At 48.4% G+C, this 12,736-nt stretch overlaps 1 protein-coding gene across 5 annotated transcripts in view; it reads left to right on the forward strand.

The window, feature by feature from the left end:
* SYT16 (synaptotagmin 16) overlaps positions 1–12,736 on the forward strand; it is a 158,875-nt gene that overhangs the window by 127,700 nt on the left and 18,439 nt on the right. For all 5 annotated transcript variants that reach the window (XM_064155499.1, XM_064155769.1, XM_064155679.1 and 2 more), the window contains 3 exons: positions 706–959; positions 9,012–9,455; positions 10,505–10,694. In XM_064155499.1, coding sequence (XP_064011569.1) covers positions 706–959; positions 9,012–9,455; positions 10,505–10,694 — 888 coding nt within the window. The remainder of the gene's footprint in view (positions 1–705; positions 960–9,011; positions 9,456–10,504; positions 10,695–12,736) is intronic.

Below are 12,736 nucleotides of genomic sequence, written 5' to 3' on the forward strand. Positions count from 1 at the left end.
GACTGGATTTGTTGGTTAAGTTCAAGTAAAGGCAACTGATTTCCTGGTTCAGAAAGAGCTGTGTCCACTCCATCAAATGCTATACCTCTGCTCTGAGCACAGCCTGAAAGAGTTGGGGCTGTTCAGTCTGGAGAAGAGAAGGCTCCCAGGTGACCTTCTTGTGGCCTTCCAGCATCTGAAGGGGGCCTACAAAAAAGCTGGGGAGGGACATTTGAGGCTATCAGGGAGTGACAGGACTGGGGGGAATGGAGCAAAGCTGGAGGTGGGGAGATTCAGATTGGATGTGAGGAGGAAGTTGTTGAGCATGAGAGTGGTGAGAGGCTGGACTGGGTTGCCCAGGGAGGTGGTTGAGGCCCCATGGCTGGAGGTGTTTAAGGCCAGTCTGGCTGAGGCTGTGGGCAGCCTGGTCTAGGGGAGGATGTCTGTGCCCATGGCTGGGGGGTTGGAACTAGATGCTCCTTGTGGTGCCTTCGAACCCTGACTGATCCTGTGATTCTCTGAAATGCTGCTTTATATAGGATTTGTTGTTGTGTGAGTTCAGTGCTGCAGCACTCAGAAATTATCTCTTGCATACACTGGGAATGAGGGGTAGGGGGGAGGGGGAAATAAAAGAAGGGAGAGAAAGGCACATTTTGTGAGGCAGAGGGGGAGAAATTTATTCTAATACCTCTGAAATGATTTTCTGTTTTTACTGAAAACTGTTAGATCTGGATGGACTAAGCCAACTGAGTTACCAAGACAACCCATCCTGTCATGAAGATGACCATGTATCTGTTGATTCAAGAACAACTGAGAGTAGGGGCACTGGGCAGCATAAAGGGGCAAGGATGGAGGCTGACACTGCTGATGGCATTAGCCGACAAGCCGCAGAAGGCCATTTGGAAGAGGAGACAGCATTTACCAACCAGGGATTTGAATTAAATGATGCCACTGACAGCTCCTCGGCTTGGAGCCCTGAGGTATGGTGAATTGTCATTTATTACATACAATGCAAGCTGGCCAAAAAGTGTTTGAGGAGAAATGAAGTGAAAGGTGGATCAGCACAACACAGGGTAACAGTACTCCTGTGTGCATGAGCATGTGCCTCTCTGGTTATGTTGCCCTGCTATTTTACCTCTTGCTGTTAACACTCACTCAAAGAAGCTGTTTTACTGTTTTGCAGTCTCTGAATGGAAAGTGAGGCCATTTGCTGCCTGACAGCACTTGCTATCATTTAACAAATGGCATTCTGTGGTGGCCCAGAACTGTTACTGGCTCTGTGCAGCATGTGTGTCTAGGGCCATAGTGTGCGGTCACTAGGTTGGAGCTGTGCCTCTTTTTCCAGGTGGTTTCTATGGCTTAGACAATGGGAAGCATCTGGAAAGCTGGAGGCAACTGATGGGGGTGGCCCATGACTTGGCCAAGTGGCCATCATGCTGATCCCAATTGATCCCAGGCATCCTTCCAGGAAGAAGTGAGCCTGGTGGCCAAGAGACCCAATGGCATCCTGGCCTGGATCAGTAAGATTGTGGCCAGTAGGACAAAGGGTTGTTCTGCCCCTGTAATCAACACTGGTCAGGCCAACCTTGAATACTGTGTCCAGTTCTGGGCTCCTCAATTCAAGAGAGATGTTGAGGTGCTGGAAGGTGTCCAGAGAAGGGCAACAAAGCTGGTGAGGGGCCTGGAGCACAGCCCTGTGAGGAGAGGCTGAGGGAGCTGGGGGTGTGCAGCCTGCAGAAGTGGAAACTCAGGACAGACCTCACTGCTGTCTACAACTACTTGAGGGGAGGCTGTAGCCAGGTGAAGGTTGGTCTCTTCTGCCAGGCAAGCAGCAACAGAACAATGGGACACAGTCTCAAGTTGTATTGGGGGAGGTCTAGTCTGGATGTTAGAAGGAAGTTGTTGTCAGGGAGAGTGATTGGCATTGGAATGGGCTGCCCAGGGAGGTGGTGGAGTCGCTGTCCCTGGAGGTGTTCAAGAGAAGCCTGGCTGAGGCACTTAGTGCCATGGTCTAGGTGACTGGATGGGGCTGGGTGCTAGATTGGACTGGATGATGTTGGAGGTCTCTTCCAACCTGACTGATTCTATGATTCTATGAAAGCTTCTTTGCTTCCCCTTCCCTCTGTATTTTCATTTTGGAGCCTTAAGAATACATTGTAGATGTTTAAGGCATTGTAAACAGCTGGTGAGTTAGCATCTTCCCTTTCTCTCTTTATTCTTTTACTGCAAGATTAAATTTCTGAAAAAAAAAATCAGCCTGCAACAGACATTAAAAGATCAGCACAAAGGTCACATCCTCTGCCTGAGTTAAAAGAGGCTGTTCTTCAGCTGTGGAAATTAATACCTCCATCGCACTCTGAGCAACAAAGCTTTGAGGAAAAGCTTCCTTTCCTCAGAGTGTGCTGTCTGCAGCCAATTAAAGAGATGGAAAGCAGCTGCTTGGTACACATGCTCCAGTCTTAAGGGATGCTTTGAACAACATTTTGGTTTGCTGCACAATCCAGCCCCACAAAATACTACACCACGCATGGGAACTCTGCGCCGTGGCAGCCGCGGCCTCTCTTTGCTCTCTGCCTCTGCCCACGCAGTTTGTCTGCCCATCTGAAGCACATTTCTCCCTTTCCATATCTGAGGTACATTTGCCACGGTTCATGTGTGCTGCAGTGTCTCCAGTGTCCTCCTGTATTTCTTTAGAGTACATTTCTCATTTTGCTCCTGGTACCTACACTTTGAAAACGCAAAGAATGGTTATAGCATCGGGGGGCAGACATGCCCAAGTCCCAGCTTATCTACTTACAAGCAGCTTCTCATCCAAAGGTATTGTGTGGATTAATAAAAGACTCTTTATTGCAGGAACTAAATGTTCTGACATGCCAAAAATGTCCAAGTGCTATTATGCTTCAATCAAAGGACCTCTCTTTAGAGACAAAAATGATAATTTTATGCCCCTGCAGTGGAACCACAAGTACCATTTCAAGCCTTGTCCATAATTGGCTACTCTTTCAGGTTTCTCTGAAAGAAATGGACTTATTTGACCTCGTGAAGTGGATATTGGCTGGCCTGAATGACCAGGTTAGACATATGGTATCAATCGGTGTACTTAGCCTGACCTTGCAACAGCTGTGCTGGGAAAAGGGAAAGAAAGAAATTCAGATGAAGTATCTTTCCTTGGATTCCACTCTTAAGTGTCTGTATAACCAATACCTTCACCTCACCTGAACTCTGAGAGCTGAGGGGAATTCTGGCAATGATTTCTGAAGAAAAGTGGTAGTGTCTGTTACCTCTATGGTCTGAAAACCTGTACAGGGATGAGTCCTAGGCAGCACTGTGCTCTCTAAAATGGCCAGCCCATGAGTTCTTTAAAACTTGGTTTCCCACAGAAAGTTCATTGGCACAGTTTGGCATTTCTCCTTTCTTCTTTAAGTACAGTAGTGGCACAATTGGAGATTTCCTCAAATCAGGGTGTCTTAGAATCATAGAATCAATCAGGTTGGAAGAGACCTCCAAGATCTCCAACCTAGCACCCAGCCCTGTCCATTCAACTGGACCATGGCACTAAGTGCCTTATCCAGTCTTTTCTTTAACACCTCCAGCAACGGTGAATCCACCACCTCCCTGGGCAGCCCATTCCAATGCCAATCACTCTCTCTGTGAAGAACTTCCTCCTAACATCCAGCCTATACTTCCCCTGGCACAACTTGAGACTCTGTCCCCTTGTTCTGTTGCTGGTTGCCTGGGAGAAGAGAAACAGATATCTCACCTTCAGTCTGCCCTACACACTGCCAAAAGATGAGATATTCAGCCCTGCTGGGGCTGGAAAGTGCCTCTTGGATCTTTGTACCTCTGGGTTTATAATGATGCACAAGATGAAGGCAGTGAGAAGGCTGGAACACAGCCCTATGAGGAGAGGCTGAGGGAGCTGGGGGTGTTCATCCTGGAGAAGAGGAGGCTCAGGGGTGGCCTCATTGCTGTCTACAACTACCTGAATGGAGGCTGTAGCCAGGTGGGGTTGGTCTCTTCTGCCAGGCAAGCAGCATCAGAACAAGGGGACACAGTCTCAAGTTGTGCTGGGGGAGGTCTAGGCTGGATGTTAGGAAGAAGTTCTTCCCAGAGAGTGATTGGCTTTGGAATGGGCTGCTCTGGAAGGTGGTGGAGTCACCACCTCTGGAGATGTTCAAGCAAAGTCTGGCTGAAGCACTTAGTGCCATGGTCTGGTTGACTGGCTAGGGCTGGGTGCTAGGTTTACTGGTTGATCTTGGAGGTCTCTTCCAACCTGATTAATTCTACAATTCAAAGAGTTTGCATTTGTCAGCTCAGGCATGTAGATGAAAGCATAGCTGTGCTGCAAGCACTGTTGTCTGCACACTTTAGGAACAGTTCTTAAATGTGCCTTGATTCTATCTCCTCAAAGCAAATGCACAGATGAAAGTGGGATGGGATGAACATGTGGAGGGAAACAAGAATCAAGCACAATCCCATTGCGCTTCCTTCTTAAGCATTATTTCATCAACCAGACCAAAATAACTTGACAGCTATATAGCAGCACTTAATATTTGCATAACATCACATTCTCTCCAGGCAACCTGGCCTGCCTTGCATTTTTCTCTTTGCAGCCTGCTGCTCTTACAGAAGGCATTTTTCTGGGCAACCAGATAATTTCATGCGCTGCCCAAGGGGGAATTTTTCTCTTCGACATGGCTTCTGCAAGGCCTATGGCAGCAGGGCACTGGTGTGCAAACATGGACTGTGCTATTCACATGCACAGATCTTAAATACCTCTGAAAATACATAAATCTGGAGCTTTACTTGTCGTGGCAGATGGAATCATAGAATCAACCAGGATGGAAGAGAATTCCAAGCTTATCCAGTCTAACCTGTCACCCAGCCCTAGCCAATCAGCTAGGCCATGGCACTAAGTGCCTCAGCCAGGCTTTGCTTCAACACCTCCAGGCATGGTAACTCCACCACCTCCCTGGGCAGCCCATTCCAATGGCAATCACTCTCTCCTAACATCCAGCTTATACCTCTCTCAGCACAACGCTAGACTGCATCCCCTTGTTCTGTTGCTGCTTGCCTGGCAGCAGAGCCCAACCCCACCTGGCTACAGCCTCCCTTCAGGTAGTTGTAGACAGCAATGAGGTCACCTCTGAGCCTCCTCTTCTGCAGGCTGCACACCCCCAGCTCCCTCAGCCTCTCCTCACAGGGCTGTGCTCCAAACCCCTCACCAGCTTTGACACTCTTCTCTGGGCATGTTCCAGTCTCTCAACATCTCTCTTGAATTGAGGAGCCCCGAACTGGACACAGATGAATCTAAACACTTGAAAAATAGATTGAGGAGAAGTAGATATGAATGCTGAGGTTCATCCAAGCACTTGGGCTTGGGAATGGGCTGCCCGGGGAGGTGGAGGAGTCGCCGTCCCTGGAGCTGTTCAAGGCAGGATTGGACGTGGCACTTGGTGCCATGGTCTAGCCTTGAGCTCTGTGGTAAAGGGTTGGACTTGATGATCTGTGAGGTCTCTTCCAACCCTGATGAAACTGTGATACTTATTTGAGACACATAACACCCTAGACACTTCTCAAAGGAATTACATCAGAAGTCCAATGGCCTATTATATGCACTCTAAACAATAAGATACCTATGTTGAAAAGAATTGTGACTTGGAATGGGAAAGCAGCTAAAAGTTTGAGGAGGAGAGTGACTCAGACCACTAGTGTCAGGCCTTAATTCACCTTCTGGCTATTAAATGAAAATCTTTCCCTAGTACAGTGTATACTCATGTTTAAATACAAACCATTTATCACTATAGCAACCCCTTTGTCACACAGAGCACATTCGAGCTCTGAGATAAAAAAGCACTTTAGAACAGAAATGCACACACCCACTCATCAAAAGACAAGGTGAGCATCCATGTCTTGTTTCAACAAGATGATATTAGAAGTAGGTGAAAGATTGTGTGTGAGTTGGTCTGCACATGTTGTGATTGTTTACTTTGAAGTTTTATTCTGCATGTGGTGGTATCCAAACTGAGCAGAAGGAACAGATGCTTCTCTTGGGATATTTTAAAAGGACCTAAAGGATCAATGTGTATCTAATCAGACTTTGTTCTTGATTTTCATTGCTTTTGCTGTAAGAAGAACTAGTGCATTACAGGGTAGCATCTAGAGAAGGCATTTACATGCTGCAAAGGAATTCTGACATGATCATTTTCTTTCCATGAAATTGAACACAGTGCTTAATCTAGAATCATAGAATCAGGCAGGGTTGGAAGGCACCACAAGGGTCATTCAGTTCCAGCACCCCTGCCATGGGCAGGGACACCCTACCCTAGAGCAGGCTGCCCACAGCATCATCCAGCCTGGCCTTAAACACCTCCAGCAGTGGGGCCTCTGCCACTTACCCGGGCAACCCATTCCAGGCTCTCACCACTCTCACACTGAAGAACTTCCTCCTCATGTCCACTGTGAACCTACCCACCTCCAGCTTTGCTCCATTCCCCCCAATCCTATCACTCCCTGAGAGCCTAAAAAGTCCCTGCCCAGCTTTTTTGTAGGCCCCCTTCAGATCCTGGAAAGCCACAAGAAGGTCACCTGGGAGTCTCCTCTTCTACAGACTGCACAGCCCCAACTCTTTCAGTCTGTGCTCACAGCAGAGCTGCTGCAGCCCTCTGAGCATCCTCGTGGCCTTTCTCTGGACACACTCCAGCATCTCCACATCCCTCTTGTGCTCCAGAACTGGATGCACTTTTGGATTTTAAGTAGAATGAAATATCTAACAAAAACGTAGCAGGCTTGACTGAGTTTTTTGATTTAGGTAATGCAAAAAAGAAAATACTTCTTGAAAAAAAAATGGTGTAGATTCAAGATAATAGGTTGTTTAGTTGTTTTCTTTTAATTTTTTAACCAGATGAAACAAAAATAGTTTTATTAATGCCTCAAAATTGGCATGGACTAAATTAACCCCTAACCCCCCCATCTTGGTTAGTTTTTCCCTGTGTAGAATTTTTGCCAACTAAACAGTCTTCCACAAATCTTTTAAATGCTGTCATTTGGTTGTGGCAATTAATGAGGTAAAGATTACGAAATAGGTAGTTAATTTTATTTCATAGTATCATCAGGGTTGGAAGAGACCTCACAGATCATCAAGTCCAACCCTTTACCACAGAGCTCAAGGCCAGACCATGGCACCAAGTGCCACGTCCAATCCTGCCTTGAACAGCTCCAGGGACGGCGACTCCACCACCTCCCCGGGCAGCCCATTCCAGTGTCCAATGACTCTCTCAGTGAAGAACTTTCTCCTCACCTCGAGCCTAAATCTCCCCTGGCGCAGCCTGAGGCTGTGTCCTCTCGTTCTGGTGCTGGCCACCTGAGAGAAGAGAGCAACCTCCTCCTGGCCACAACCACCCCTCAGGTAGTTGTAGACAGCAATAAGGTCACCCCTGAGCCTCCTCTTCTCCAGGCTAACCAATCCCAGCTCCCTCAGCCTCTCCTCGTAGGGCTGTGCTCAAGGCCTCTCCCCAGCCTCGTCGCCCTTCTCTGGACACGCTCAAGCATCTCAATGTCCCTCCTAAACTGGGGGGCCCAGAACTGAACACAGCACTCAAGGTGTGGTCTAACCAGTGCAGGGGCAGAATGACCTCCCTGCTCCTGCTGACCACACCATTCCTGATGCAGGCCAGGATGCCACTGGCTCTCTTGGCCACCTGGGCACACTGCTGGCTCATGTTCAGGTGGGTATCAATCAGCACCCCCAGATCCCTCTCTGGCTGCTCTCCAGCCACTCCGACCCCAGCCTGTATCTCTGCATGGGGTTGTTGTGGCCAAAGTGCAGCACCTTGCACTTGGAGCTATTGAATGCCATCCCATTGGACTCTGCCCATCTGTGCAGGCGGTCAAGGTCTCTTCCAGAAAGCCCCACCCACAGCTATATGCAGATTAGTTAAATTTTGGGTTCTAATTCACACTAGGATGTGAATTGGCATCCTAAGCACTAGGATGCTTATTGGCAATATAATAATTTAGAAAAATCAGGAAAATTGGAAAAGGTTTGGCCACAAAATGGCTTTGCCCCACTTGCAAATAGGTAGCCTGGAGCCCTAGGGAAAGCCTGTGCTACTCACTGTGGTGGAGTGGAAATGTCAAGGTAGTCCCTGGCTTCTTTGTTGCAGGGTTGGAACTGCTTGGCCATTCAAAGGTTTCTAGATTCTTCCCAGGGTGCTGGGAAAGAGGCAGATTATCTCTGACCTGATGCTGGTTCCTCTTGGCACAGAGGTTTGCAGAGGTGCAGGCAGCATCTCTTGCAGATGTGCAGAGAGCACAGTGTCAGTGGCACTTCTTGCCACATCTTGAGGCACTTCAATGCCTTCTCCTGGGAAACTTGAGGCAGTTAAGTTTCCACGTAGTTGAAGCCCAAAACGTCAGGGCTAAGCTGGTCTGAAGCATGAGGCAGAGCAGAACACACTATCCAAGGGCAGTGAGACAGAGGCAGCAAAGCAGAAGCAGCACAACTGCTTGCAGCTTAGCTCAATTTATATTCTTTGCCTGAGTGCAAAGGCTCCTTTGGTCACAGAGAGTCACCATGCAAAATGGCATCTGCAAACCTGACCATATTAGATGAACCCAGGGCTTGCTCACCCTTATTTGGGCAAGACACCAACAGGTACCTAAACACCTGTAGGTACCTGTTTATCACTTTGGGAGGGGACATAATGGCCCAAGCCCTTGCTTCCCCCATCAGCAGAAGGGTGCGGCAAGCCAGGACATCTAATAGGCCTATTAGCCTGCCAGGACATGCTGTTGAGACTTTTTGTTGCCAATGTTACAACAAGTACTGTTGCTTACTAGATTGTGTATTGAATATCATCCAAAACTGGGCAGTTAACTATCAGTGGCCTTTCAAGAAGCAGTGGGATCCTTGTTTTGCAGTTTAGCTGCCTACATTTACAAGCACAAGGGAGAACAATTCTTTTGAAAGAGGGTTGGAGTTCCAGAGTCATTTGAACTTCAGTGGAGGTTTTGCTTCTTTGTCTTTGCAGGAACATAATGAAGTGAACAGTACACCAGCTCATCATAGTGCACATGAGCCCATTTGCAAATGTGGTGATCTAGATGTCATCTTCAACTACAAAGCCTCGAGTCAAAAGCTAGTAGTTACTGTCTTGGAGGCCAGGGATATCCCAGACAAAGACCGTAGTGGCGTGAACACCTGGCAAGTGCATGCAGTACTGATGCCAAGCAAGAAACAGAGGGGTAAAACAAGTGTTCAGAGAGGACCCATCCCCATGTTCAAAGATCAAATTACCTTCAACAAGCTGGAGCCAGAGGAGTTCAGCAGCCATGCCATTCGCTTCCGCCTCTATGCAGTGCATAAGATGATTGGAGAGAAGATGATGGGAGAGCAATTTTTCTACCTAAACAACCTCAGCCAGGAAGAGGAAGCAAAGTTGACACTGGTCTTGGAGCCAAGAAGTAACTTGAGTGTAAGTTTGATGAAAGAAATATGGAGTCCATAAAAATTGTTTATGTGGTGAATGGGAACCAGCTGCACCTGATGTCTTTCATTCAGGGCTGTTAGGATACAACTGGTGGATCTATCCTGCTGCCACTCAAAGTGTTAGCGGTAAGGGGAAGCATGGGGCATGTCTTCCATACACTAAGTTGAGCCTAATTAACAAGCTTGCACAGTATCATGTAGATGTACTACGTCTACAGAAGTCATTGAATGCTGTGCCATGCAGAAATAGGAGGTTGATCCTGGAACCATCAAGGCTATTTGTACCTTAAGTTCAACAAGGACAGTAGCTCTTGTGGACCTGTGGTACTGCCAGTGCAAGAGCTGTGTCATCTGGCACTAGCTGTTAGCTTATGGATCTCTGTGTTGTGCATTTTCTGTATTACCAGAAGTGCTTAGTAATGCTGCTTTTCATGGCAGATGGAAGTGGAGAGGTGGATCATGTGAGGAGGAGCTGGCTGTACTTTTTCATAGCTTTCCATGCACATAGCAGTTGTATCCAGCTCTGACTATGCCAATCAAATTGTGTAGTTGAGCTCTGTCATGATTCTTTCTCTACAGAGAGCTCAGTGAGAGGCTGTGCACAAGCAATGAATAAAACATGATACTCTTTGTGAAGAGGGGGTAGAGAGAGCATCATGGTAGCAAGAAGAGAAAGTAAGAAAATAGATAGCATGTGGGCAAAAAAACCCAAACTGCAAAATGCATTCCACCCAAAAGTCATTGTCAAGGAGATGTACAGTGTTTTTGATGTAGTAGGATGTGTGCTTATCTCAGAGGCTTTGATTTACACTGGTGATAACACATTATGCAGAGTTCCTCATCTTTACAGAGAAAGTTCAGAGATGTGTTTTTGTGAAAGTGATGCTCTGCTTCCTCTGGTGCCCCTTCATAATTCCTCCTTAGTCATTGTCATTTCTTGAGGGAGATCTCACTAACCAAGGCTAGAAGGTATAAACTAACGGGAGGGTGGCGGTGAACATCCTGATGAAACTTTTCAGTGCTCTTTCCCTGCAGAGTGCAGACTCTCAGCTCAGTCTGTCAGCAATCTCTCACAGCGATAGCGCTTCCTCGGCACAGTCCCTGTCACATGGAGGGGTGCCAGAGCTGCTCGTGGGACTGTTGTACAATGCCACTACAGGGCGGCTGGCAGTGGAGATGATCAAAGGCAGCCATTTCCGAAACCTCGCAGTTAATAGGCCACCTGGTAAGTACTTCCACTGCTTTTCAATAAGCCCACTGAGTCAAAACTAGCTTTTTGTTTGCTTGTTTGCTTCTTCTTTAAGTTATTTGATGATGTCGTTTCTGAGCTGGGTTTCCATGTGGCATTACTGGCTGAAAATTCAAAGCAGTATTTGAAATAGATGTGCTGGGAACTTTTATGGTGTCGTTGGAAGCAGTCGTAGGAAGATGGTTGGAGTCCCCATCACAAGGAGGATGTGGATGTGCTGGAGTGTGTCCAGAGAAGGGCCATGAGGATGAGCAGAGGGCTGGAACAGCTCTGCTGTGAGGACTGACTGAAAGAGTTATTTGTATCACAGTATCACCAAGGTTGGAAGAGACCTCACAGATCATCAAGTCCAACCCTTTACCACAGAGCTCAAGGCCAGACCACGGCACCAAGTGCCACGTCCAATCCTGCCTTGAACAGCTCCAGGGACGGCGACTCCACCACCTCCCCGGGCAGCCCATTCCAGTGTCCAATGACTCTCTCAGTGAAGAACTTTCTCCTCACCTCAAGCCTAAATCTCCCCTGGCGCAGCCTGAGGCTATGTCCTCTCGTTCTGGTGCTGGCCACCTGAGAGAAGAGAGCAACCTCCTCCTGGCCACAACCACCCCTCAGGTAGTTGTAGACAGCAATAAGGTCACCCCTGAGCCTCCTCTTCTCCAGGCTAACCAATCCCAGCTCCCTCAGCCTCTCCTCATAGGGCTATGCTCAAGGCCTCTCCCCAGCCTCGTCGCCCTTCTCTGGACACGCTCAAGCATCTCAATGTCCCTCCTAAACTGGGGGGCCCAGAACTGAACACAGTACTCAAGGTGTGGTCTAACCAGTGCAGAGTACAGGGGCAGAATGACCTCCCTGCTCCTGCTGACCACACCATTCCTGATGCAGGCCAGGATGCCACTGGCTCTCTTGGCCACCTGGGCACACTGCTGGCTCATGTTCAGGCAGGTATCAATCAGCACCCCCAGATCCCTCTCTGTCTGGCTGCTCTCCAGCCACTCTGACCCCAGCCTGTATCTCTGCTTGGGGTTGTTGTGGCCAAAGTGCAGGACCCTGCACTTGGAGCTATTGAACGCCAAACAGCAAAGGACACAAACCCGGTTTCAGTAACCCCAGCTAGCTTTGCATTAGCTGTAGCAGCCCAAGTTTCCAATGTAAGCTACTTGAAGACATGTTCTTGTTTGTACATGCTTTGTTACCAAGTGCAAGGTCATGCATCTGGGTTGAGGCAATGCCAAGCACAACTCCAGGTTGGGCAGTGAGTGTCTGGAGAGCAGCACTGAGGAGAGAGACTTAGGGGTGCTGCTGGATGAGAAGCTCAATGGGAACCAGCAGTGTGCACTTGCAGCCCAGAAAGCCAAGCAGAGCCTGGGCTGCAGCAGGAGAAATGTGGCCAGCAAGGCAAGGGAAATGATTCTCCCCCTCTACTGCGCTCTGCTGGGACCCCACCTGGAGTACTGCATCCAGTTCTGGAGTCCCTATTGCAAGAGGGATGTGGAGATGCTGGAGTGTGTCCAGAGAAGGACCACTGGGATGCTCAGAGGGCTGCAGCAGCTCTGCTGTGAGGACAGACTGAAAGAGTTGGGGCTGTGCAGTCTGGAGAAGAGGAGGCTGTGAGGTGACCTTCTTGTGGCCTTCCAGGATCTGAAGGGGGGCTACATAAAAGCTGAGGAGGGACTTTTGAGGCTGTCAGGGAGAGACAGGACTAGGGAGAATGGTGCAAGGATGGAGATATGTAGGCTCAGGCTGGAGATGAAGAGGAAGTTGTTGAGCATGAGAGTGGTGAGAGGCTGGAATGGGTTGCCCAGGGAGGTGCTTGAGGCCCCATGGGTGGTGGTGTTTAAGGCCAGGCTCGATGAGGCTGTGGCCAGCCTGCTCTAGGGTAGGGTGTCCCTGCTCATGTCAGAGTGGTTAAAACTAGGTGATCCTTGTGGTCCCTTCCAACCCTGCCTGATTCTATGATTCTATTAGAAGGTTTCAAGTTGGGACTCTTATAGTAATTTAAAATAAAGGTGGACTGAGAT

Source organism: Pogoniulus pusillus, chromosome 1, assembly GCF_015220805.1.
Source record: "Pogoniulus pusillus isolate bPogPus1 chromosome 1, bPogPus1.pri, whole genome shotgun sequence".
Lineage (NCBI taxonomy): Eukaryota > Metazoa > Chordata > Aves > Piciformes > Lybiidae > Pogoniulus > Pogoniulus pusillus.